Source organism: Tarenaya hassleriana, unplaced genomic scaffold (genome assembly GCF_000463585.1).
Source record: "Tarenaya hassleriana unplaced genomic scaffold, ASM46358v1 Cleome5, whole genome shotgun sequence".
NCBI lineage: Eukaryota > Viridiplantae > Streptophyta > Magnoliopsida > Brassicales > Cleomaceae > Tarenaya > Tarenaya hassleriana.
The window spans coordinates 2,442,293-2,466,971 of record NW_010967707.1 but is presented as its reverse complement, the minus strand read 5'-3'; the positions used below and the strand labels follow the sequence as shown (position 1 = coordinate 2,466,971).

The 24,679-nt window shown below is 38.3% G+C and overlaps 7 protein-coding genes and 1 long non-coding RNA gene across 11 annotated transcripts in view; 4 read left to right on the top strand and 4 right to left on the bottom strand.

The window, feature by feature from the left end:
- Positions 1-231: 231 nt before the first annotated feature.
- On the top strand, positions 232-2,580 carry LOC104826429 (rho GTPase-activating protein 5). The gene is made up of 5 exons (XM_010559120.2): positions 232-790; positions 1,164-1,284; positions 1,400-1,519; positions 1,622-1,852; positions 1,984-2,580. Exons 1-5 carry the CDS (start codon positions 666-668, stop codon positions 2,344-2,346), a joined length of 960 nt encoding a protein of 319 aa, XP_010557422.1. The 5' UTR covers positions 232-665; the 3' UTR covers positions 2,347-2,580.
- A 123-nt stretch (positions 2,581-2,703) lies between these two features.
- Positions 2,704-5,331, bottom strand: LOC104826428 (N-carbamoylputrescine amidase). The gene is made up of 9 exons (XM_010559119.2): positions 5,129-5,331; positions 4,764-4,812; positions 4,261-4,352; positions 4,016-4,167; positions 3,890-3,936; positions 3,764-3,797; positions 3,478-3,644; positions 3,157-3,253; positions 2,704-3,062 (listed from the first exon to the last, which is right to left on the bottom strand). The coding sequence occupies exons 1-9, from the start codon at positions 5,224-5,226 to the stop codon at positions 2,896-2,898; spliced, it is 903 nt and encodes a 300-aa protein (XP_010557421.1). The 5' UTR covers positions 5,227-5,331; the 3' UTR covers positions 2,704-2,895.
- A 479-nt stretch (positions 5,332-5,810) lies between these two features.
- On the top strand, positions 5,811-10,563 carry LOC104826427 (protein transport protein SEC23). Its single transcript, XM_010559118.2, has 14 exons — positions 5,811-6,275; positions 6,353-6,418; positions 6,897-6,950; positions 7,044-7,216; positions 7,311-7,497; positions 7,619-7,764; positions 7,843-7,997; positions 8,236-8,317; positions 8,400-8,515; positions 8,931-9,017; positions 9,210-9,333; positions 9,420-9,697; positions 9,835-10,049; positions 10,180-10,563. Exons 1-14 carry the CDS (start codon positions 5,948-5,950, stop codon positions 10,371-10,373), a joined length of 2,205 nt encoding a protein of 734 aa, XP_010557420.1. The 5' UTR covers positions 5,811-5,947; the 3' UTR covers positions 10,374-10,563.
- Positions 10,564-10,781: 218 nt separating this feature from the next.
- On the bottom strand, positions 10,782-12,249 carry LOC104826426 (DNA polymerase epsilon subunit 3). The gene is made up of 3 exons (XM_010559117.2): positions 12,052-12,249; positions 11,494-11,612; positions 10,782-11,241 (listed from the first exon to the last, which is right to left on the bottom strand). Exons 1-3 carry the CDS (start codon positions 12,219-12,221, stop codon positions 11,012-11,014), a joined length of 519 nt encoding a protein of 172 aa, XP_010557419.1. The 5' UTR covers positions 12,222-12,249; the 3' UTR covers positions 10,782-11,011.
- A 546-nt stretch (positions 12,250-12,795) lies between these two features.
- Positions 12,796-14,970, bottom strand: LOC104826425 (ferredoxin, root R-B2-like). 2 transcript variants are annotated; one of them, XM_010559116.1, is made up of 2 exons: positions 14,776-14,794; positions 12,796-13,546 (listed from the first exon to the last, which is right to left on the bottom strand). In XM_010559116.1, exon 2 carries the CDS (start codon positions 13,535-13,537, stop codon positions 13,076-13,078), a length of 462 nt encoding a protein of 153 aa, XP_010557418.1. In that variant the 5' UTR covers positions 13,538-13,546; positions 14,776-14,794; the 3' UTR covers positions 12,796-13,075. The 2 variants fall into 2 exon arrangements, with proteins under 2 accessions (XP_010557418.1, XP_010557416.1); XM_010559114.1 differs by lacking the exon at positions 14,776-14,794 and adding an exon at positions 14,864-14,970 and having other exon boundaries at positions 12,809-13,546.
- Positions 14,971-16,312: 1,342 nt separating this feature from the next.
- LOC104826424 (60S ribosomal protein L10a-2) lies at positions 16,313-18,357 on the bottom strand. Its single transcript, XM_010559113.2, has 6 exons — positions 18,288-18,357; positions 18,030-18,067; positions 17,384-17,603; positions 17,028-17,193; positions 16,635-16,840; positions 16,313-16,541 (listed from the first exon to the last, which is right to left on the bottom strand). The coding sequence occupies exons 2-6, from the start codon at positions 18,032-18,034 to the stop codon at positions 16,488-16,490; spliced, it is 651 nt and encodes a 216-aa protein (XP_010557415.1). The 5' UTR covers positions 18,035-18,067; positions 18,288-18,357; the 3' UTR covers positions 16,313-16,487.
- A 481-nt stretch (positions 18,358-18,838) lies between these two features.
- On the top strand, positions 18,839-21,124 carry LOC104826423. Its single transcript, XR_773771.1, has 2 exons — positions 18,839-18,943; positions 19,516-21,124. It is a non-coding gene; the product is annotated as an uncharacterized LOC104826423 (long non-coding RNA).
- A 2,596-nt stretch (positions 21,125-23,720) lies between these two features.
- LOC104826421 (transcription factor TGA2.2) overlaps positions 23,721-24,679 on the top strand; it is an 8,061-nt gene continuing 7,102 nt past the window's right edge. For all 3 annotated transcript variants that reach the window (XM_010559111.1, XM_010559107.1, XM_010559112.1), the window contains exons 1-2: positions 23,721-23,809; positions 24,326-24,445. The gene's annotated coding sequence lies outside the window, so the exon portion shown is untranslated. The remainder of the gene's footprint in view (positions 23,810-24,325; positions 24,446-24,679) is intronic.

Here is a 24,679-nt window from a genome sequence, read left to right as displayed (position 1 = left end):
GAACATATTTTCTTGTTTTTTTCCTCTTCCGTAGTCTTCACGACAACTTTAGATTCCTTCCAATAAAATTCTCAATCATTACAACTAAGAAAATCTTCTCGCCACCGTTGATGTATGCCTATGTATGTATTCACCTATACGTGTGTGTGTGTATAGATTTATACTCAAAGCAAAGGCAAAGGAGCGTTTTTTATTTTTCAAATACAGATTTAACTTAGTGATTCCCACGTTCCACCACCTTCCTCCTAACCCTTTTCTTCATCGCCACTCAATCTCTCTCTCTCTCTCTCTCTCTCTCATTCTCTGTGTTGTGCAAAAGTGACAATTTTTATTAAGAGTTTTCCATGATTTTATAGTTCTCAAGTTAACCCATTTCATCGCCGATCACGACTGACTGATTCATTCACCACATTGCCATAAAAAAATCCCAACTTTTTCTCTTCTGGGGTTTGGTTTTAGAACCAGAGGAAGAAGAAGACGGACTGTGGCAGTTGTTTTCCGGAGAGGGAGAGATAGAGAGAGGGAGAAATCTCGTAAAGCCTGAACTCTCCCGGTTCGGCAGCTCCGGATCGGTGGGTCGAGTCCTCGTGGAGTTTTCACGGTGCTTCTCGAGGGAAGACACGGCGGAGGACGGCGGCGGTGGCGGCGGAGGTGTCCGAAGAGCCATGGACATTGGTTTGCCGACCAATGTCCGCCACGTGGCTCACGTGACCTTCGATCGCTTCAATGGCTTCCTGGGTCTTCCTTCCGAGTTCGAGCCCGATGTGCCCAGAAAAGCTCCCAGTGCAAGGTTCGATTTTTACGCATTTTTGCTTTGCGATATGCGAATTTTGTTTCTGGGTTTTGGTTTTTGATCTTGGAACTGATGAAGGGTTTGACGAATTGTGACATCCTGATGTAAATAGTATGTTGGGGAGACAGGGGAATGCCTGTTTGTTTTCCGGGAAAGTGACGGAAAATGTTTTCTCTCATTTTCCTGAACTTTCTCGCCATTTCTCAGCTGAATCGATGAAGCTAATAGTTAGCTTGCTCCAAGGGTTTCATTCCAAAGTTTTCATTACAATTTCGAAAGATTACAAGAAACAGCTCATATCGATTCTGCACACTCATGATCTTGTTTCACCAACTGATGAACTATTTGGTGGTTTCCCCTTCAATGGCAGTGCAACTGTTTTCGGGGTTTCGACAGAATCGATGCAGTTATCATACGATGCAAGAGGGAACTGTGTTCCTGTCATACTCTTGTTGTTGCAAAGCCGGCTTTACGAACAAGGAGGTTTGCTGGTGAATCTTTCCCCTCTCAATCTCTTGTATAATTCATATCCGGATACAAAAAAAGAGTGCGAAAACCGGATCCAGACACGGTCTCAACACTTCGATATCGATACCATGTTGTCAGGCAGAAGGAATTTTCAGAATTACGGCGGAGAACAGCGAGGAAGAGTATGTAAGAGAACAGCTAAACAAAGGAGTCATACCCGATGGGATCGATGTCCATTGTTTGGCCGGACTTATAAAGGTAAATAGCTCTTTACTGACGATCCTTTCGTCTAAACTCTCTGGATCGGAAAAGAAGAAAAACAACTTACTCGATTGTTCGGTATTATGGATGTTCTTAAAGGCTTGGTTTAGAGAACTCCCGAGAGGGGTGCTCGACCCTCTGCCATCCGAGAAAGTGATGCAGTGTGAATCAGAGGAGGATTTCGTAAAAGTCGTGAGGCTTTTGCCGCAGACAGAGGCTTCTCTCCTGAACTGGGCGATCAATCTGATGGCTGATGTTGTCGAGTATGAACGTGCCAACAAGATGAACTCTCGTAACATTGCTTTAGTCTTTGCACCCAACATGTCTCAGGTGAGTTGAGTTAAGTAACAACCAGACAGCTCTGTTTTCTAGCTTTTTGTCTGAAAGATGAAATTCAATCACAGTAAAGATCTGAGACTCAGAGATGAACTGTCCTGAAACACGATTGGATGTGGTTGTAGATGGCAGATCCATTGACAGCATTGATGTACGCGGTTCAAGTGATGAACTTGCTCAAGACCCTCATCGAGAAATCACTACGAGAGCGGGAAATCGAATCTTCCGGGCTCGACGGAAACTACTACGACAGTGCTTCTGAAGATTGCGGAGAACAAGAAGCCAATGCATTTGAAGAAGAAGAAGAAGAAATACCGGTTACAAATGAGAATGAAGAGGAGGGTCATAGTGAGGGTAGAGATTCGGGTCACGGGGAAACGAAAGAGATCGGGGTATCGAGTGGTTCGGGTTCAAAGGAAGACGATGATCATAGAGAAAAAAACCCATTGCAGACCAGTCTAAGCCGTATACGATCAAGGAGCGAGTGAAGTGAGCAGACGGGCGGATGGATGGATGATATACTATAGTAAAAGCAAGTTTGGTGTGTGTGAGTTTTGGTTATTTGTTTTATTTTATTATTTCTTGTTAATGTGATGTATTAAGTAATTTAGTTGGTCCATGGATGTTGATATCCGTTTCCTATAAAACCTGTATTTTTATTATTATGTTTTCAGACACTGTTGTAACATTACACAGCTTGGGGTACTGAGTTTGTATCTGTATCAGTTTTTGCATTAACCCACAAGGGAAAAAAAAAGCCATTACCCGAAAACCCCACCGACCCACAGGCACAGGACAACCAGAAATGTATAAACACGAAACTTTCGAACAGATTTCATAAATTCTAAATCCCAAAATAACATATTTTTTTTTTCGAACAGATTTCATAATATGTTACAAATATGGGTTCTTTATTAACTAAAGCTGAAACGGCGATAGTTAGTTGTTTACAGGCTCTACCCAAGTTATTCAAAAGTGGCTGACTTAGACAAAATCACCATTTTATACCTTGAAAGAAAGGGCAAACAGGATTGGAATTAGAGATTGCCGTCGAAAGTAAGAATCGCCTTGTATAAATCTGGACGGCGATCACGAAACACTCCCCAGCTACTCCTCTTGTGTTTGATCTTGTCGAGGTCGAATTCCGCCACAAGAACAGCTTCTTCTTTATCGTCGGCCTCTGCTACTATCTCACCCGTCGGTCCTGACATCAACAACATAGCAGTGGCAAAACGTGTGCAATATGAAGCAATCTCAAGTCTAAACTTCGAAATCATTTATATTATTATAATCTAAACCTGCTATGAAAGAATTCCCGTAGAAAGTGATCTGACTGGGTCCATGCTCCGTTTCAATTGTTTCCTTTCCTATGCGATTTGAAGCTACTAGAGGCACCTAAAAACACATCATATTTGTTAGATCTTCATCACAGAAAGGTAAGTATTAATCAGGAAAAAAAATGACAAGATAAACACATGTGGGTCAGTCCATGCTTTCATAAACTTCTTATTGTTGCTTGTGTCACTCTAAAATCAGTTTACAGTGGTAAGTTATATTAATAGCAGTAAGATGCAGATGAATTTCAAAACCAAAGTAGTAGGCCTAAAAATAGCTTTTACCACATTAGCTCCAGCATGCCCCTGCATCACCCTCCTCCAGTGATCACGTGAATCAAGTCCCGAATCTTGTGGTTCAGAACCAATGGCGGTGGGGTAAAACAATATTTCAGCACCCTGCAGAGCCATGGCTCGAGCTGCCTCGGGAAACCACTGATCCCAGCATATAGCTAAACCCACATTGCATCACATGTTTTAGTTTTCATGTCATCAATTTGATAACTTATAAGATCATGTGTAACAAAGAATGGCTAAATGAAATTATAGAATCTTGTTTTGAACATCTTACCTACTCCGATTTTCGCAAACTTTGTCTGGAAGACCTGTCCAGAACAAGAGGCAATCATAACTACTTGTACCAGATAGCATGATTAATGAGAAACATGTTGCAATTTGTTCTTCTAGTCACACCCACCTTAAAGCCAGTGTCTCCAGGATTGAAGTAAAACTTCTCCTGATAGCCTGAAGGTTAGAGAACACAGAGGGTAAAAGATAAAGCCACCATATACTCAAACTATGCCGAACTCCAAAATTGACTCACCTGGTCCATCTGGAATATGAGACTTCCTATAGAGTCCCAGGTCAGTTCCGTCAGCATCAATTATGGCTATTGAATTGAAATGTGCATTGTTTGCCTCTTCAAAGAAGCTAACTGGTATCACCACACCCAACTCCTTTGCAAGCTTCTGCATCCTGTAAAGCAACACATGTAAAAGATATAGTGAAACCATGTTTAGAGGAAAAAGGTAACAAGATGAACAAGTCATTTTAGAGAAGCTATTTCACCTTGCAATCGTAGGATGGTCCTTGTAAGGCTTGGCTCGTCGAAAGAAATCCTCTCTTTGTGCTTGACAGAAGTAATATCCCTCAAAAAGCTCCTGTATTGACAACACATGGATGTAAGAATGTAAACTTACTGGGGAAAACCAATACAAAACTTCCTTTCATTGCTCACTCATGCCTACCATTTTGTTAGACTAATCACAAGCCTAACATCCTGAAACGGGCAACATCGATCAGTCACTAGGGAACAACTCCCAACTCGAATCGAGACAGAGCATTCTCTCGACACTAAAGTCATGGAGAAAGTATCAGCCAGACCCAAGAATTATAAATTGAAACGTCGAAAGTAGCAAGTGGTTGGACTCTTTCTTTTCCCTTGTGCGTTGAGAAAACAAAGTATGACAACCAAATGAATCACTTGACCAGACTAATGAGAACACAAACGAGTAAAGTGTAGCTTAATCAACCCGTTTTTTTCAATCGCAAATCCAAAGAGCAAAAATTACCTGAATAAGAACAATATTCGCTCCCATTGCGTGGGCCTTTCTGACAAGCCTGTATATGCAAACAAGAATCTTCTCATACACCGAACATATTCAGATAGAGAAATATCAATCAAATCCATAATAGAAGTCTGATTTCGATGTTTGAAAGTTCAACGAAGATGAGAGTCATAAGACCGACTAAGATAAGCACAAGATTTCAGGGAAATTCGATTCCACCTCCAAAATCAAACGAAATCAGCCGTCTAACATCTCCGAGCAGGTTACAGAACCGAAAATTTCGAAGAGAGAAGGAATATATGAGAGAGACAACGTGCACCAAAGATGATGAAACAAGCAGAAACGAACCCAGAGAGAGAGAGACGAACCGTTCGGCGGTGGCGAGATTGTCGGAGACCTCGTCGGAGCATGCGAATTGCAGAGCTGAAACCACCACCTCTCGGCTTCTTCTTCCTCCGTCTGCCATTCTCTCTCTCACAACCGGAATAATGCTTATGACCGCTCTAACAGTAGCAGGAGGAACAAAGGAGCGAGGAATTATTCCCTTCCACTGAAGCCAAGCAGAATAAAGGTTTGCAAACGCGTAAATATGACAGCGTTGGAAACGCGGAGGTGCGATTCCCCCTGCGTCTGCGTTTGAAACACGCCATTACAAAGAACCTAAACCTAAAGCCACGATTATCTTTTCCAATTATACCTAGAAAATGGATCTTAATTATAAAATCGAAAAGATAAGATACCATATGTCTAAATTTGATTTTTTTAAACATTCTATAAAAATCGTTGATCAGATTAAATTGATAATTATCCGGTTTGTTTTATTCAGAAATTATTTGATGATAGTAATATGCGATATAATGTCGTTCACAAAATTATATTATTGGTTACTGTTGTCCGAAGTACACCCCCAGAACTAAATTTGAGAAAAACAGGGGGAAAATAACTATTCCAAAACTAGATGTCACATTCAAGAATTGCTTTAAAGTATAGGCACCTTTATGTAATTACCGCAATATAAGTATGTAATCGATTTGCTAAAATACGCTGAGGACTAACTTACGCACACTCGCCGGTTCTCCGTCTTCGTCTTGGGTCATCCGTTGTCCTCGATCTGCCAAGTTCACTGAAACCTTCTCCCGGGAAAAAAAGAAAAATCTTTAAAAAAAAAAGAGGAAAACGAAGAAGCCATGTCCGTCCGAGCGGCGGTGACGAGGTTTCCGATCGACGCGGATGCTCAGGAGGCGGCGGGTTTGCCGTGGGGCCTGACGGTGACTCCGTTCGCGTCGAAGGACGAGAACGGCGTTGGACCTGCGTACGGATCCAACGGCCACTTGCTCCCTCGCTGTGAGCACTGCTACGCCTATTTTAACTCCTACTGCGAGGTTGACCAATGGGCTTGGAACTGCTCGCTATGCGGCACTCTCAATGGCCTCTCCTCCGAAGCCATCGCTCGCTACTCTGTCCCTCAGTCTAGTCCCGAGATGCTCTCTTCCTTCATCGATCTCGAATTGCCTTGTGCGTTCGCTTTTCTAATCGTCTTTGGGCTGGTTTTGTTTGAATTGGTTTGTGATTCGTGGTTTTTTTGTTTCAAGTGGATGGATCGGAGGATGAAATGACGCAAGCGCAGCCTGTGTACGTTGCTGCTATTGATCTGTCATGTAAGTTTTCGTTTCGGTCTGATGTGTTGGAACTTTGATGATCAGATCATGGTCGGCATAGATTCTGGGTGAATTGCTCGTTTGAGATTTGATCGGTGTGATTAGCTAAAACTAATACGTTTACTTGCTGATCATCTGCTATTTGCATTTGGTTTGGACTTCGTCTGGATGGTGATTATTGTTGACGCTTGATACGTTTAATTGGGTTTTGGCTTGTTTCACGGTAGGGTATACTGTCAATGAGTTTACTTCGGATTCATGATTCTTACGATAGTTGAATTGCGATTGATGAGTTTGTGCTTGTCATGTCTCTGGAATTATAAAGCAATTGATAGGTTTAAGGATTGTAATCGGCACTCTTAAGAATTCTCCTTGTTCCCCAATTTTCAAGTTTGTTGTTCTATACATTTTTACTTGTATCTTTCCTTGTTGAAGTCTTGTATCTTCCTTTTTCTGGTAACTTTTTCTGATTCTGCAGCTTCGGAAGAGTTTCTTGAACTTACAAAAAGTGCACTGCTGGCTGCTCTTGAAGGTCATTTCTCTAATATGTCAAGCAAGGATTTCATTTTCTCTCCATATTGACTATGTCCTGAGTGGAAAACTACCTCCTGTTTTCTTGTTGCAGCTCTTAGTCCAGGAGCGCTTTTTGGACTTGCTACATTCAGCCACAAAATAGGACTCTATGATGTTCAAGGTCCTATACCAGTTGTAAAGAATGTATTTATTCCACCGGATGCTGACCGTAGATTATCGCTAGAACTTGAGGATGTCATGCCCTTATTACAGTTTTTGGCTCCGGTATGTTTGCCTTTGGTCATCTCCTTCTCTGTCTTTTGTCTCCTTGTTCTGTTCTTGTAATTGTTCCATTGTTCTTTGTATGTTTCCCCTACAGGTCCACACTTGCAAGGACCGTATTGCTGCTGCTCTTGAGACGCTCAGACCGATAACTTCATGGGAAAGATCAGCTGGAGCAGTTCAAGGACTGGATGGTGTATTGATGGGTGGCAGAGGTTTCGGCACGGCAATGGAAGCCCTCTTCAACTACCTTGGATCAGAATATGGGAACACATTTGCATTAGGTGAGTGATAAAATACAGCTTGCTATATAGTTGGCAAGCATTAATGTTTCTCTTCATCTTTCATCATCAGGCTACTTCCATATAGTTGGCTTTTTTATAAGACTGTCATATGTAACTGCAGCTAGGGTTTTTGCTTTCCTCTCTGGTCCTCCTGATTATGGCCGTGGACAGCTGGATTCAAGTAGGTATGGGGAACAGTACGCAAGTAAAAGGGTGGATGCAGATCGTGCTCTGCTTCCTGAGCAAACACCATTCTACAAAGACCTAGTAAGTGTTTTTTTTTCAATATGCTATACCTCCTAGATGAATATGTGGTGAGCTTAGCCATTGACGTCTACTTTATAGGCTACCATTGCTGTTCAATCAGGTGTATGCGTAGACCTATTTGCAGTTACAAATGAGTACACAGATTTAGCCTCACTAAAGTTCCTTAGTATCGAAAGTGGTGGCTCACTCTTTTTGTATTCAAGCACCGATGACTCGACCCTTCCGCAGGACATGTGAGTTTTGATTCCCCGACTTTAGGATTTTCTTTTTTCTCGTAGTTTTGAACCTTGATGTAAAAACTCGCTCTCTGTTTATGTTATTTCCAATTTTGATCTAAGATGGCATTGATTTTCCACCTTTTTCTCTAGTAGAAAGAGAAGTACCTACGAAATGCCACGCTGCTGCAGATGAGTTTACTTCATTTATGGCCAAATTAATTGTTGGGGAATGCTCTATCATATTCTATTGTAGGTTTCAGATGCTTAGCCGGCCATATGCTTTCAATTGTGTGTTGAGATTGAGGACATCAACTGAGTTCAAACCTGGTCACTCGGTACGTAGTTTACTGAATATGTTTATTTAGTTTAGAAGTCGCTACTGGTTGCTTTGTCTAACAGTTTTAACCTTTCTTGCAGTACGGTCACTTCTTTCCTGATCCACAGTATGAGAATGTACAACATATAATCTGCTGCGACTCATATGCAACATATGCTTATGACTTCGATTTTGCAAATAATACTGGATTTTCCAGGTAAAAGAACTTTCGATAATTGTAATTCCTATTTTCTTACAATAATTGGGTAAATATGAACGGCATACAAGGTATCCCGTGTGTTTTCATGCGTTAATCGGTATTTTACCAGTCACAGTGCTCGTTGATTTTGTGTGTGTTTGAAATACTTGTTGCAGAAGCTTTTTTTCGCGAGTCGCATTTTTACAACCCTCTTTTCATTTTCGGTCTATCAGTTAGTATTTAGTAGTCATTTTCGTGCTTTTACAGTATCATCAATCCAATTTAGCTGCATGCTGAAATTCCAAGATTTGAGTTAGAATATAGAATATAGGAGTAGGCATTTCAAGATGGAAAACAAGCATTTTTTGACAGAATTCAATTTCTTATATATAAACTTCTTTGGACTTCTAATGATTGATATTGCTTTCCCCAGGCATTCCGGAGAGCAACCGGTGGTGCAGATTGCCTTCCAGTATACAGTCATGGAACAGTCAAACTCTGAAATGGTATCTTCAACTAGGTATGAGTAAATACATTGTAAAGATGAACGTGTTTATATGTGTATGTATGTATGTATTGAATAATTCGTAGACCTAGAACAGTTCTCTCCACACCACACCCGATTATTGACTATATAGCTTCACATTTTTTTGTTTGTTGAAATATTGCTTCTTGAGAAGAATTTGAGGATCTTAGTATACGTTATATGCAGAGGCAAGCACACACTTAAAAGACGACTAAGGATAAGAACTATGCAATTCGGAACTGCTCGCAACATCAATGAGCTTTATGACAGTGTTGATTCGGAAGTTGTTCTCTCGTTGCTTGTTCATAAGGTAACTTTTTTTTAAAAAAAAATTTCTAATCTTTAGAAAAGGCTGGATTCGGATTCTTAATTTTCTCAGAATTATAATTTCTGCAGGTAATTCTAGCCTCTCTGGATCAAGGAGTACGAGAAGGGAGGGCATTGCTACATGATTGGCTAGTAATCCTAACAGCCCAGTATAACGATGCCTTTAAACTCGTTCAGTACAAAAACGGAAACTCGATGATTTCTCAGATCGATGTCTCATTCTCACAATGTCCCCAACTTCAGCCTTTGCCTCGCTTGGTCTTCGCCTTGACCCGAAATCCCCTTCTCCGTTTTCACGAAGAAGGCGTTCACCCCGATTTCAGAATCTACCTGCAATGCCTTTTCAGGTTATCCTAAAACACGTTACAAAATAGATTTGAGAATATTGGAGTTGATTGGAAGTGATTATAAACGTTAGAGATGATTGACAAAAACTAGAGACACGATAATAGATTTCACTTTTTTTTTTCCTTTTGGTATGCAGTGTCTTGGAGCCGAGCTCTCTTCATCGTGCCATTTACCCGGAATTGACGTCGTATTCATCGCCCGATAAACAAGCGTACCCACGCCATTCATTAAGCCGGGCAGCACTGATAACGAGCGGCAGCCCCATATTTTTCCTCGACGCATACACCACTGTGATAGTCTTGTACTCATCAACTGCAGACCCGTCCCTTCCTTTCCCTCCGCCTCAAGACTGTAAGTTTATTTTCTCCGACACATATAGATATGTTTATATTATCGGTTTTATGTATGGTAATCTGAATTTAAAACCAACCTGCCTACCGGAATTGTGTATAGGGAAGTTAACTTGAGTGTGTTCTTGCAGGTTTGTTGAGGAAGAAGATAAAGAAGCTCAAGGAAGAGAGAAGCATAACGCCGAAACTGATGTTTATCCGAGGAGGACAAGATGACCCGACAGCCTTCGAGAACTATCTCCTCGAAGAACAAGATTTCAACGGTATCGGTTTCGTCTCTTTCCTCGAAAATGTTACTCAGAGCGTAGCCGACTACCTCAAGTAAACCCTTTATACGTCGACGACTCACCAGAACATAATGAAGCAGGCTAGGAGAAAACAGTCCATATACATATATATGTATGTATGTATGTATACATGTATGGGAAGCTTTCACAATCAGTGAATGTATGTAGGCATCTTTCTCCAAATTTTGCCAGTGTACTTGTTAGGGGGGACGTTGAATTCTTTCTTTCTGCCTTCTCTTTTTATAGATTTCGATAATGTTTTCATTCCATCAAAACCTTTGCAAAATACATGATGGCTAAAATCGAAGATGACAAAAGATCTAAGATCGGGTCTAAGAGTGAAAACACGTTAGTGTTGACCAATTACTATTCCTAATCTAATCTTCCCAATCCAATTAAATAATTAAAACAACCAAAATCAGATTAAATGATAGAAACCCAAAACATAAAAACAATAAAGCCTACTAAATAATTCCTATAAATAAATCTAATCAAACCATTGGATTTTTCAGTTACAATGTAGGCAAAGTGAAGTAGAGGACAAACCCAGAAACACTGGCTCAGTAAACAACTGCAATGGCCATACAAGTTAAACTACTGTTCTGTCATTGAGATGAACAGAGATTATCGCAGTGGCTTCAGATTCGGGTGCGGGAAAAAAAAAGAAACCTCGAGTTCAGGCTTCTGCTTCATCGCCATCTTCCTCTTCGCCACTGATGTTGTCGCCATCTTCATTCCCATTCTCATCCATGTTATGGTCATCATTCTCTTCCTTTTCCTTGCCTGGTTTGGATTTTCTCCGACCGTTCTGCAACGATGATTCTTCCTGTTTCCTCTTTTTAGTCTCTTTCGGCTTCGACCCTCCTCCACCTCCGGACTTTTTCCCAGCATTCTTCTGCTTAAATTCTGAAAATCGCAAATTTAGATTACAAAGGAAGAACATTGACACAAGAAGACCTTATGGCACAAACACAACAGCAGAAGAGAACACTTTTAGGAGATTATCCCGAAACTCTGTAACCTACAAATCGAAACAAACAATTGTATTCTTAAACGATTGTAATATCCTTCAACACACTTCTCACAGTAGTTTCCCCATGAACAAACAACAGATACAACAAGAACGGAGAATATGATCTGTGCATAAGATCGACTCACCTTCAAGAGAGGTCTTAAGAGGTTCCACAAATTCTGGGAAATCGATTTCCTCTAATGCCTTCAACACATCATTCGCGTTCATCGTTTGCCTCTTCGATTCTTTGCACAAATCATTTGCCCTATGTTTCACAATAAAACCACATAGTGCACTTTCAGGTTACGTCACACAACATTAAACATAGGGGGAAATACCTGAAGATGAAAAAGAACCCTAATTTCTGCCATTGAAGTAAAGCAACATAATTTTGTCCGAACACCGACTTTTCCTTCACAATCATTCCGGAAACAAAACCCGGATTTGAGATTAGTTCTAACTCTGCCCAATGATGGAAAATCAGAGCTCAATTTCACCGAATTTCATAAAAATGTCAGATAACAACATCGAATTTCCCACGCATCATTAGGTTTAATATCACCACACTAATCTGCATGATCGAATAGTCGAATTCTCCACAGGAATGCGATGCCCAAAGAGCCAAACTGGAAATATACGAAACTGTTCAACGTAAAAACAAGAACGAACGAGGAATTTCAGAAATCTAGGGTTTTGTGACTCACGTGGCGGAGAGATAGTGGATGAAGACCCGTGCACTCTCGGCGAAAGCGAGCAGAGCCTCCTTGTGAATGCTGACGTCATAATCCGGCGAGCACTCCGACAACTTATCCTTCATCACCCGTCGCACGATAGCCCTTGGCAGCTCCTCCGCCACCACTTTCTCCGATTCCATCTCTCTCGGTCTCTCGATCGTTGCGCCATTTTCCCGCCTTTTGTGTAGGCGAAATGATTTGGGCCGAGTCGGCCCAATTACCCAAACTTGCAAGGTTCGTGATCTATGTTATTTTCCGGTTCTACCCTTTTCATAATATATGCCTCCAGTGGACATTTTGGTTACCCAACTAAATCGAATCCAATAAAATATAACCGTAATTAAAACGAATCTAATATAAAAGTCGAATGGTTATAATTTTTCTAAATCTAAAAAACCGATTAAAAAATAACAAAACCGAACCAAATCAAAATTTATATAAAAACCGAATTATTATAATTTTTCTATAATCGAAATAATCGAACCTGGACCAAAACACGAAATAACCACCCATCCCTTCCAAATATTACAAAGTTACAAACCCTTAAATTGTATCTGCTTATAATTAATGTACCTTTTCTTCTACCGAACATATTTACGGTAGGCATTCTCTAAATCGGTTTGGTTTGCACACAAAACCGGGAACCGGTACAGACTTATACAATCGTCCCGGTTCGATCAATGACCTGTTTTGGCATTAGCATTCTAAAACATGTATAAGAACTCTATAGCATTAACCAAAAGTTCAATTTCACATGAAGCGTTTTATTAACCAGCCCAAAACCGGTTCACATTTTATGACCCAGTTCCTGTTGGGACATTCTGGTAAGGAAACAGCTTAGACAAATTCACTACAGAACACAACTCAAGAAACAGAAAGTGAAACTTGAACAAGAACATTACCCTATTAACACCAAACAAGTTTTTCGATAAGATCACGACCAAGGATCTCTCAATTGACGAAACCCGCAATCTCTAAATCCATGCGACGAAGCTTAGAAGAGTTCGTTCTCCTTGTGGGTGTGGATCACGCAATCGGATTGAGGGTAGGCCACGCAAGTGAGGACAAACCCTTTTTCAATTAGATCATCGTCAAGAAACGAGCCGTCGGATTGGTCCACAGTGCCCGAATCGAGTTTTCCGGCACAGGTGGAACAGGCGCCGGCCCTGCAAGAGTAGGGCAGGTCGACTCCCGCCTCCTCGGCTGCGTCCAGGATGAACTGGTCTTCCGGAACATCTAACACGGTCTCCTCCCCCTCGGGTCCGATCAGCTTGACCTTGTAGGTGGCTGACATGGTCGGGCCGGAGTTCACCGAGCATTTCAACCCGAAATATCCAGACACTTTCTTGGTGGATCCAAGGGACATGCTTCGGCTCTTGTTGACGATGAGCTTAGCTGGTTGGTTACTGAGAACAGCCTTGGGCATGGACGGGGAAGAGATTCTCACGGCAGCCATTTTTCAAACCTGCATCCGAAATGGTATTATACGGGTTAGGATGCAATTTATCAACATCCAATTCGTCGAATTTGCAGAATATACTTGGTGGAATACAATGTTAAACAAGATACATATAATCATAGTCGCAACCCGACACATATGGCTGTTCTTCAACAGAAATACCATTCACCAAATCTATAAAAACACAAAGGGAACAAACCATATTCAAGACCAGACTTTAATCCATCGTTCATGGAATGGCTTCAGCAAAATTTAGTGTTAACACAAACAAAAGATGTTCCTAAAAGAAAGGGAATCAAATTTTACACCTTTTACTATGTTCATCACTATCTACCACTGGAAAACAGAACCAATGAAGAATCTGTTCCTTTGTGCAGAGTGAGGCAAAATTTTATGTACGGAGCGCTATGAGAAGATGCAAGCTCAGGGCTTTTCCGCTCTTCACTCGATGCTCCGACAAGACGATACGCTCAGACATAAACCCTTATTGGTCCTACGACTAAACCGTAACATTACCTAGACTAACTAATACTATGAAACTCTGACAAGAACTCTTCGGACATACAAAGATACTGACGAACAAGCAAAGGTAACCGGTAAAGTTTTGTTCTTGGATGCTTGTATCCAAGTATCGAAAGAACTACAAAACATGAAGGAATATGTTCATTCAGATCTGACCGACAACGAGTTAGGATTGGTTTCCACGGTATAAACCATTTCAGACTGGAACAATTTAACATCAAACTTGACACAGAATCCAAACTCTGCACTACAAAAACAGACAACCTCGGATCCTAATTGGAACTCAGAATATGGGCATAATAACAGCTTCAGAAACCTAAACATCTAGTAATTATCAGTAGATTACGGATTAGCGACTTAAATAGTTTCATTGGTCTCTTGATTATTCCCATTTCCACTTTCGTTTCGCATTTCATGAATGTTACAAGCAAAAATAAATAGGGTTTCCATCACAATACATAAAAAAAAAAAAAGAAGTCGGCCCTTTTAGGATTTCATTTCTCGTTCAATGAAAACAAAATCAGTCGTTTTCAGACAGCGATGGAGGCGGAAAAACCTAAGAAAAGAACCAACAGAAGAGTTTGTCTCCATGAAAAACAAACAAACGGAACAGAACCCATCTCGAAACATCACATAACATAACAGATCAAAATCAACAAAACCCTAAAACACATCTCACACGAACACAAAACCCTAAACGAAAAAAAATCAACCTTGCCCAGAGAATCCAAGCAAAACCCAGAATCCAAAACTACCACGAACACAAAGGATCAAACACAGAAGGGAAGAAGAACCACATACAAGCTGGAGAGAGAATGGCGGACACCACGAGAGAGAGAGAGAGAAGGGACACAGAGAAAGGGTCAAAGAGAGGAGGAAATATAAAAGGGAGGGGAGAGAAGAGGGGGTGGGGGTGGCTTTATAGAGGCCGACCTTATTGTAATAATACCCTAAGAGACTGCTTATAAATTTCCGCCTACCACCCCCTGTTTTCACTTTTTTTTTCTCTTTTTGTAACCTAAAAAAAGTGATTTTCTCGTGCGATTTATATTTTTTTTAAACCACAATTTAGGTGAAACAGTAAAAAAAAAAAAAAGAAGTTTATTTACACGTCGTATATCTTTTCCTACTACGTCTGGTAACATGTAAACATATGTTGTATGGACGTGTATATGAAATTATAGCATAATTATTAAATGAAAACTATTAAAAAATCGAAATGCAGAATTTAATTCAGCATAATTATTAAATCAGATGTAATGTAACTCAACTAAACTCTAATAAATCTTTCTAATATACAAACACGCTGCGCTATATATATTTGGATCGAAATTCTAAAATAATGCCAAATGAAGTACACTCAAACATCTTATTATCATTTTTTTTACTTATTTTAAAATTTGGGCATACATACAAATTATATTTAAATATTTTTAAAAAGTTTGGCCTTTGGAAAGTTGTTGAGGGCCAAAGCGAGATTTAGCTTCTTCTTCTTTTTTTAATTAATTAAAGAGCGTCTCTTGACAGACGCCAATGGCTGCGTATGTTCCCAACATATGGACACCTCGAGAAGTTCACCCACAACTTCCAAATTATACCAATAACGCAAATTGTAATGTTGTAATAGTTTATAATATTATAATTTAGTCATCTAAAAATACTATATAATGTAACACAAAACAATAGTGCTGTCCATAAAATTTATAAAACAAATTAATAAAAAAATTAAAGATGGTAATTTTCATCTAAAACACCGTAATTAAGTAACGTTTTCACCATTTTCATAATCTATTACATTAACAAAAATAAAAAATTATACTAGTAATAATTCATACCCTCCAAAACGATACCAAAAAGAGAAACTAATAATTTATAATTTTTAGTATGAGAAAATGACGAATGGCCTATACGAGTTGGCTCATCAGTCTTCTGTCGGATCTTTCCTTCCTCGGTCTCCACCGCTGTCCGAAAATGTTCATTGAACGAGCATTTAATTATAAATCATAGAATGGCCGACCTTTTTTAATGTGTTGTGTAACGTGAACCCAACTTCTGGTAAGACAAAAAAGACACTAACCAAACCCAAATTGTCTGATTTAGGAGTAACACGTGAACCAAAAACCCCGTATCAGTTGATCCATTTTCTGCTCGATTTTGTTCAGATTTTCTTTTGTTACTTTTGAGATACAAAAATGTTAGATTAGATTTGATTTTGAGATTAATTAGCAAACTTATAACGACCCATTAATCTGTATGATCGATCTGTCGATACCCAAAAAGCCTTTTTCATAGAAGTCCAACGGCGATTCATTTATGATCCAAAGATATCAAAAACAAAAAACAAACATAAACTGATTGTATAGTCAGGCCGCTAACAAGACGAATCCATCAAGCATCACAGTACCGTCCAATGGAAGAACACTCTTCAGAAGACCCGTTGAGGAGGACCCATTGTGCTCTTCAGGTACAAACACCTTACCTGCAAATATTATTCCGTTCAATGCAACCAATCATCAAGATTCAAAACTGAAAGTGTGAAAGAGGGGAGAAGTTTCTAGAAGAAAAAACCGACGTTTTGCCAATTCTTCTTGAGGAGGGAGACAAGGAAGTTTACGCTCATCTGAACGTTCTGGAATATCTGCTTCTCTTCCATGGCCAAGTTCCCTACCGCAACGCCCATGCACAGAACCTTCTTCAGCTGGAACTTAACCGTTGCTTTCGTCTCGTTCACTTTCGATTCCAACGATTCTTGGTGGGACACTAAAGTTGGAAACTTTCCTGTAGCGCAAGAACAAAAAAGGGGTGCATAAGTAAAAAATCCATAAACCAAAACAATAAGAATCATTTGCTTACTGACCAAATGACTGATTAAATATGGAACATGTCCCTTTGGCTAACCTTATAAATATAACATGTGTTTGAAAGGAAAAGAGGCAATACAGCTCAATGGGTCACGAGAACTTGCCTGCCTTGTTAAGACCGGGACCAAGAAGACGAGGAATCTGCTTAATGACAGATTCGGAAGCCAAGAAAGCATGGTACTTCTTTGCGAGTTTCTTGACGAGTTTCTTGTTCTTGTTGAGCTTCTTCAAGGCCTCAACATCCATGTAGTCCAAACCCATTTTCTCAGCCTGTCCACATCAAATGAAATAATTTGTATCAAAACTCACACACAAACCCGAGCAACAGGATCAGGAACAACGGTTTCTTACAACCACTAAACCAGAGAAAAAAATACCAGAAGTCAGGGTGCATATTTATCTACATAAATAAACCGATAGAGAATCAAAATGTTAAGGAAAACAACAAAGTAATAATCACCTCTTCCACATGCTGGGCATCTCCAAGCATGCAAATCTTCATTTTCGGGCGGGGGATGTGAGGCAACTTGACAGAGCCGCTGAAACGCTTGTCCTTCTGGGGATCATAGTTCTTCAGACCAATCTGGAGCTCAATTGTCTCCACAAAGTTACGTTTCTTTTCCTCGCATTTTCCCTTAATTGTCGAGATGGCTTCTCTAAGGGCATCACTCTGAAGCTTACTATAGCAAAGAACCCGTTTTCACTAATCAAATCAAGAACTGTAGCAAAATGCAGCAATGTGTTTGCACACAATCACAGAGCAACTTGTACGATCGATCGAACAAGCCAATGATGGCAAGATATACTTGTCTGTGATGGATACAAACTGTGAAACTACCCCACCATTAATCACAGTAATCTAACATTGAAAGTGGATTGAAACGCCTCTAAAGTACAAATAGAGCATTTATGCATAAACAACACTAAGGATTCCAGAGCAAATCTATCAGCTACGAGGAACAGAAACATAACGAATATTAATCTTCGATTAAACGCACAATTCAAGAATACAAACAAGTATATATACATTTGTACAACCGTATCTGATCATGCAAAACACCAAGAGAGAATTATGGAAGGGCTGAAAAGGAAAGCGATTTACGTACCTCATCTCGGATGTCTCTCAATTCAGCCAATTCCGATACTGGAATCCAAAAACAAAAATCATCGAAAAGAGAAAATGAGTGCAATAATCCAACGGAAATATCTGATCAGCGATTAAGCTATAAACCCATCATCTTTTTATTTTTCCTCCGTTTCCCGAGAACCAAACAGAAAATCTTGCGTCCATAGAAACAGTTTACGAAATTGCGGAGTACCCAGATAAGGTGACAGAAGAAGACGAAGAGGGAGAAACAACAAACCTGAAAGACGAAGAAGAAGAAGAAGCCCTAGTTTCCTGGGAAGCGGCTGAAGATTTTATAGCAAGGAAAGCGAAAATGAAGCGGAGAGGGAAAACCCTAGGGGACTTTGTCCATGTGGGTCTCCACAATAAATTCGGGCCTCATAATTTCTTTCATGAAGCCCATTATGAAAGAAGCCCATATTAGCTTTCGTTAAGGTATATAAAAAAAATTTCTAAATAATCATATATATACAGTCTTTTTAACCCTTCGTTAATCCTTCTTTAATCCAATGTTAATGAAAAGGGAAATTCCTAAATACGCCCCAAATTTTGTACGAACTTTGTAATTAAACTCCTAATTTTATTTTGGGTCAGTTGTAGATGTACAGTAATCCAAAGAGTGTTTAAGATTTCATTTTCAACTTTTTGAAGATTTAAGATGTGAGAAGATCATCATCTTTTTAGATTCCTATTTTTTTTCCGTGTAACCCCCAAAAACTTCATTATTACAAATCGACCCCAGTTTTATACGTCGTTTACAAATAAACCCCATAAACCCATCATATCAGCACCACGTTGTCTTTCCCGTCCGTCTCTGTACTCTTTCCTTTTTCTTTATCAGATCGATTGTCGTCAACATGATTGCTCAACGTTGAAGATGCAATGCAAAGTCTCGTAAGATCTTATGCTCTGCTCTTTCGACTCTATTGCTCATCTTCCCGGTCGCTTCTCGGTCTGTATTAGGTTTTGCACCTCACGACTCGATTCGTCTTCTCGGTTTTTCGCTTGTTCTAGGATACTGGGATTTCGGTCCGTGAATCTGGAATCTTTTTTCTTCGGGTCCTTTTTCGTATTTCGGTGCATATAGGACTGAATTTCGGGTCTTTGATTGACTAGATTCTTGATTTAGGTTCCTTGATCGGTTTCTTCTCCATTTGTCAGTTTGATCGGCCATTTCGGTTCCTGGACTGGAATTCTCGAGCTTTTTTGTCTAGGACTCTAGTGCTTTTCGAACAAAGCAATCCCCTTTTGTTCCCATGTTTGAACTTCGAATTTTTTTGAACTGGTTTCGGTTTTTTACTTCAGTTGTGCCTTTTGTTTTTCATATTGTGGCAGAGGACTTGATTTCTGTTCTTAAGTTTCCTTTTCCATTGTCATGTTTTTTTACTTTTAATTCCGTTTTGTTGTTGCTTATTGATTAGAGTTTTGCACTGAGTTGATCTGCAGTTGGATTTTTGTTAATTTAGGTTTCCAGATGATGGCTATATGCTATCTGGCCAAAGATCGCATGCTTATGATGTTGCAGACTGTGTTAGCTGTTCATTGGAAAGAAATCCTTGCAATTTTCCCAAGAAATCTTTATTTTGCATACAGTTTCAGTTTTTTTGGCCCGAGAAGCTCGCAGTACCAAGTTTATCCTACACATTTGGTGGTTGCTGTTTCGGGCTTGGAAGTTATTTCCGTTTAGGTTTATGGAGAATCTATCGGTGGAAGTTGTTGGAAACATATTGTCACGGCTCGGGGGAGCCCGGGATGCGGTGATAGCTTCTGCAACATGTAGGACATGGCGTAGGCATGTCGAAAGCACCTTCATACGCTTTCGTTCAATTCCAGTCATTGGCCATTTTATCGAGAACTCACAACCAATTGGTTAGAAATCCTTATAACTCAAACGATATGATGGACGTCGCCAACAAGTTTTCTGCCTCCACCGTTATTGCTTGGCTCTTGTATACAAGAGAAACCTTGCGAAGATTGTCCTATAACGTCCAGACTACCCCAATTGTCAATATTCTTGACATTTGTGGGCGGCAAAAGTTAGAATCTTTTACGTCTTGCCCATAATTCAGTTACTGGGGTTGAACCAAACTTCCAGGTATTCCCTTGCTTGAAGTCCCTTTCTTGGAGTTACGTCTGTATTTCGGCATTGGATTTAAACCTTTTGCTCAGTGCTTGCCGGAATAAAGCTCCTCTGAATTCCTCGTGGGGAAATATATTCATGTTGAGGTACAATTCGAGTACGAATAAAGCTTCTCTGAGTTCCTCGTTTACTTATTTTCTAGCTAAATGCCTAGTTGATTAAAGCCCTCGTTCTGATTTTAATGCATACGCAACATTATTTCTCTGTTCTTCACCCGCGATCGCAGTACTTGTTAGTCTTGTTTCCCAGTTTTCACGTTTCAGAGATGCATTAGTCATACCGATCCATCAGAGTGGCAATCTTTTACATTAGTTTGAGGTGTTGATGCATTTGCTTGCCATGGAATATGCTTCTGTGACATTTTCTGCAGGTTTCGTTCGATCGTTCAAGACTTTTAGGCGGCTTGCTTTCATCTTCTAACAGGTTTTTTCTTTTCATATATCGTCTCGACATCATCTTTGTAACCCATATTTTCTTACTTGTTTTAGAAACTTCGTCGGATATTTGCCTAATCTCACCAGCAATTTCATGTTCTTGACCTGCTGAGTGAAGATAACAACTTTGTACATGGTGGTGATCAGATGAGTTCCTCTTGAGCTATTCATTGTCATCAATTTATGTAACCTTTTTTCAATTCCTCACAATATCAAGAGAGCGGCCTTTGTGTTGTGTAATGTCATGTAATGTTTGTTCTGATCCTTTCACCAAACAAGACAGAAGAAGCTTGCCCAGGTAATGATGTTCATGAACATCTCATGGTTGTTGACCCTTGTGCTTTTTGTAGTTCGTACTTCGTACTGGTACGGCTCCGAATCATTTTTTTTTTCTTCAGAAGGGTAAAATTCAGTGAATACAGATATTGGAGGAGAAGAGAGATTAGGGTTTGTACAATCTTTGCAGAGTTCTGTCTGTCTGAATGCGGGTCTCTCTGGTTTTGTCCTTATAATCACCTAAAATCATTGCATGCCAAAAAAAGGTTCTCACTCAAATCCATTTTTTTCCCTGTTTCCGCGATCATAAGCAGATGTCAATATTTCGGATTTGGATTTTACCATTTTCGTTTTTAAAATTTTTTTTTATTGAAAATAATAATAACGATAAACAGCTCTCGTTTCCATAATTTACGAGATTATTGATCCAAAATTAAATCTCAAACCTTTTTTAGAAATAAATGACCAACTATTTTTAAATTTTTTATAGGTAAGTAAATTGCCTTTTGTTGGTCAAACCTTTGCGTCCATTCGCCCATGTTGACTCTTTGCAACATGCTTCCACATTTATAATTTTATTTACTTCACGTGAACATTTTATTTCTTACGCTATCGATTTTTTTCCTCCACCTTTATATAATTATTATACGTATCAGCAAAAAATATACTTGAATATTATTTTAGATTATTTTAAAACAACAACTATAGTTTCGAACTTTTATTTATATGAATATTAACTTTACAATTGTCTCATTTTATTTATTTTAAAAATTATATATTACGAAATATAAAATTCAGTAAGTATATTTTTTTATTACGTATAAGATTTTTGAAAATTTGTCCTATCAATTTAATATTCTACAAAAAATCATAAAATTTGCAGGTATATTATTTTGTAAATGATTTGAGTATATATTATTAGTCTATATAACTTTTGTGTTTAAACTGACTAAATAAAAAAAATAGCCTTACTTTATAATATCTCTTCTGAATTATAATTCGAATGAAATGATTATTGGGGTATCATTATGTTGTAAAATAGAAATATTTGTTAATAATATATTATATATTGACAAAATGTGTGGTATATGATTTATTTAGTTTTTAGGTAGTATTATATTTTTATTGATATATATATGGGCCTATCCATCCTAGTGTCTACAACTGCTCCATAACCATAAGACATCACAAATAAATAGCAGAAGCATATCTTATATTATAATTACTTACAACTATTTTTTATATATATATTACACGTAAGCAACAAATGCTATGGCAATCTTAATTATTTTACGAGCAATTAAAATCTCATGAGCCAATCAAACTTATTGTAGAAAACATGAACTAGAAGGAAGATTGTATCACAAGAAAAACATGCTGTAATGGTATATGTGACCAAATACATTATTAGGCTTTTAATTACCCTATTAATTAACCAAATAACCCATCGTCACCTCCTAATATACTTGAGCCTAACCCCACCCAATGATTAGCTTTTCATGAAGGAATAATTGGTACAACAAAATGAATATATATATTAAATATTTAATTAGAGTTAGTAGATGAACACAAAATTATTTGTCCATACAAATCTTTAACAATGCATTGTAGCCATAAACAAATACATAACCAGATATCCAAATCCTACAATATAATAAATCTATAAAATCTATTCTATGTAATCTAAATAAATACATTATTCAAATCAAATTTCTTATATGCATGTGGTTTTACTAATTTAAGAACGGATTAATTAAGATCACAATTACAAATAATTTCAATCAGGGAGAGAACGAATGAGGAGGAAGAGATCATTGACTAAATTAGCTCAAACAAATCAAAGGGGATTTAAAAATTTTCTAATAGAGGAAAGGAATATGAGATGTGGCATTGGATTTAGGTGATGACAGGGAATGGATGTTGACCCATCAACAAAATTAAAGATAATACCAAACAAACCCAATTCCGAAAATAAAAAAACTCAATTGGGATGTTATAAAAATATTGAAGATGGCCATTTAGTTTTTTCTTATTGGTTCCACCATAATTGTGATTAATTTAAGGGTGTTTTGGTTGAAATGGTATAAGCAATATAACTTACTATATTATACATGGTTTTATATATATTTTATATATATATATATATATGCTACATGATATCCCTCTCTCTTCCCAAAGGTCATTAAACAAGACGAGCTATACGGGTTAGAAATAGAAACTCATTTCTACTATAAATCGACAAACATTCCTTGCCCCACATGATTAAAATGTCTTGTTGTCCTTTTGTGCATATAATTACATTGCATATAGACATTAATGTTACAAAAAATGGTATAACACGAAATTGATTATATATATATGGCTATGGAGCACAATAATTTGATCTCAATTATATGATTTAGAAATATAACTTTATTTTTATCAAACTAATATATTACTTACTCGAAATACGATGAACACTATAAGGATAAAGTAAGAACCAATAACACGGACTTGTTCACATAAACATATGAAAGGAAATATATATATATATATATATATATATATACATATATATAATGCTATTATCTAATTAGCCAGTTCCAAGATTCTCAAACTTATTCTAAAATGTCTTATACATATATTAGTTAGAACAATATACAAATAATGCTTCATGATCCACGCTGCCGAGAGAATCAAAGAGCCCTTTTTCACAGATTTGCCATATTCCTTTCATACATCCATCACGCATATGTCTGTCTATGTCTATAATTGAATATATATATATATATATGCATATATATATATGTGTGTATATATAGAGTGTACTTGAATAAGCCCAAAAAGAGATTTGATGAAAAGGAGCCAATAAGCAAAGACAGGCGGTTACAAAGAGGGAGAGAGATTGTGGAGTAGGAGTCAGTGATTCTAGTGGGTTCCTCCTCTTTTTCTGCTCTTTTTTTTAAAAAAAAAATTGCTAAAATACAAATTCCTATTTAACTCATTTCCTCTGTTTTTTTCTACCCTAATTTTGTTCGGCCCAATTTTATTTCATATTCTCCATGCATTAAAGCTCTAAAATCATTTTTTTTGTAAGTCATAATACTAGTTAAACTATGTGAATGTTACGGGGTATATATTATATACTAGTTTATGGATTACAAGGCTACCTAGGCCCCCCGTACAATCAATTAATTAATTAATTAACTATAGGTTTGGTAATAAAGAAACAAAATTTTATCTGGCTTTTCAAAAAAAAAATTCAAACCCAAAATTCAAAATAGAAGAAAACACACACAAGACCTGGAGACAAAGTCTGGAAAGACAAGATCCTGTGTTGTACAATGAGATATTATCAAAATTTAATCATTTCTCCGCTTTTTTTGTCTAAAATTTTGTTTATAAATAAATAAATAAATATTTACCCGTAGTTTTACTATGTATAAGATATAGGTAGAGAAAGGTGGTGAAAAGGAGAGACGATCAATCGCCAAGGTTTCTTCGCAGACAAGTAGAGAGAGAAAGCGAAAGAAAAAGAGATCAAAGAAGAACTCCCAAAAAGACAAGGTGATATACTTACTCTTCTTCTTCTTCCTTTCTCTCTCTGTATATATATATACACACACACCCACATATATATGTATATGTATTTGTGTTTATGTGTCTCTGAAAGAGAAAAGATTGGACCCTCCTTGTTTGTCTTCTCAGACATAAAAAATACCTTTGACGATAAAGCTTCGATCTTTTCTCCTCTCTCTCTCTCTCTCTCTCTCCCCCCCCCCCCCCCCTCTCTTGGTGTCT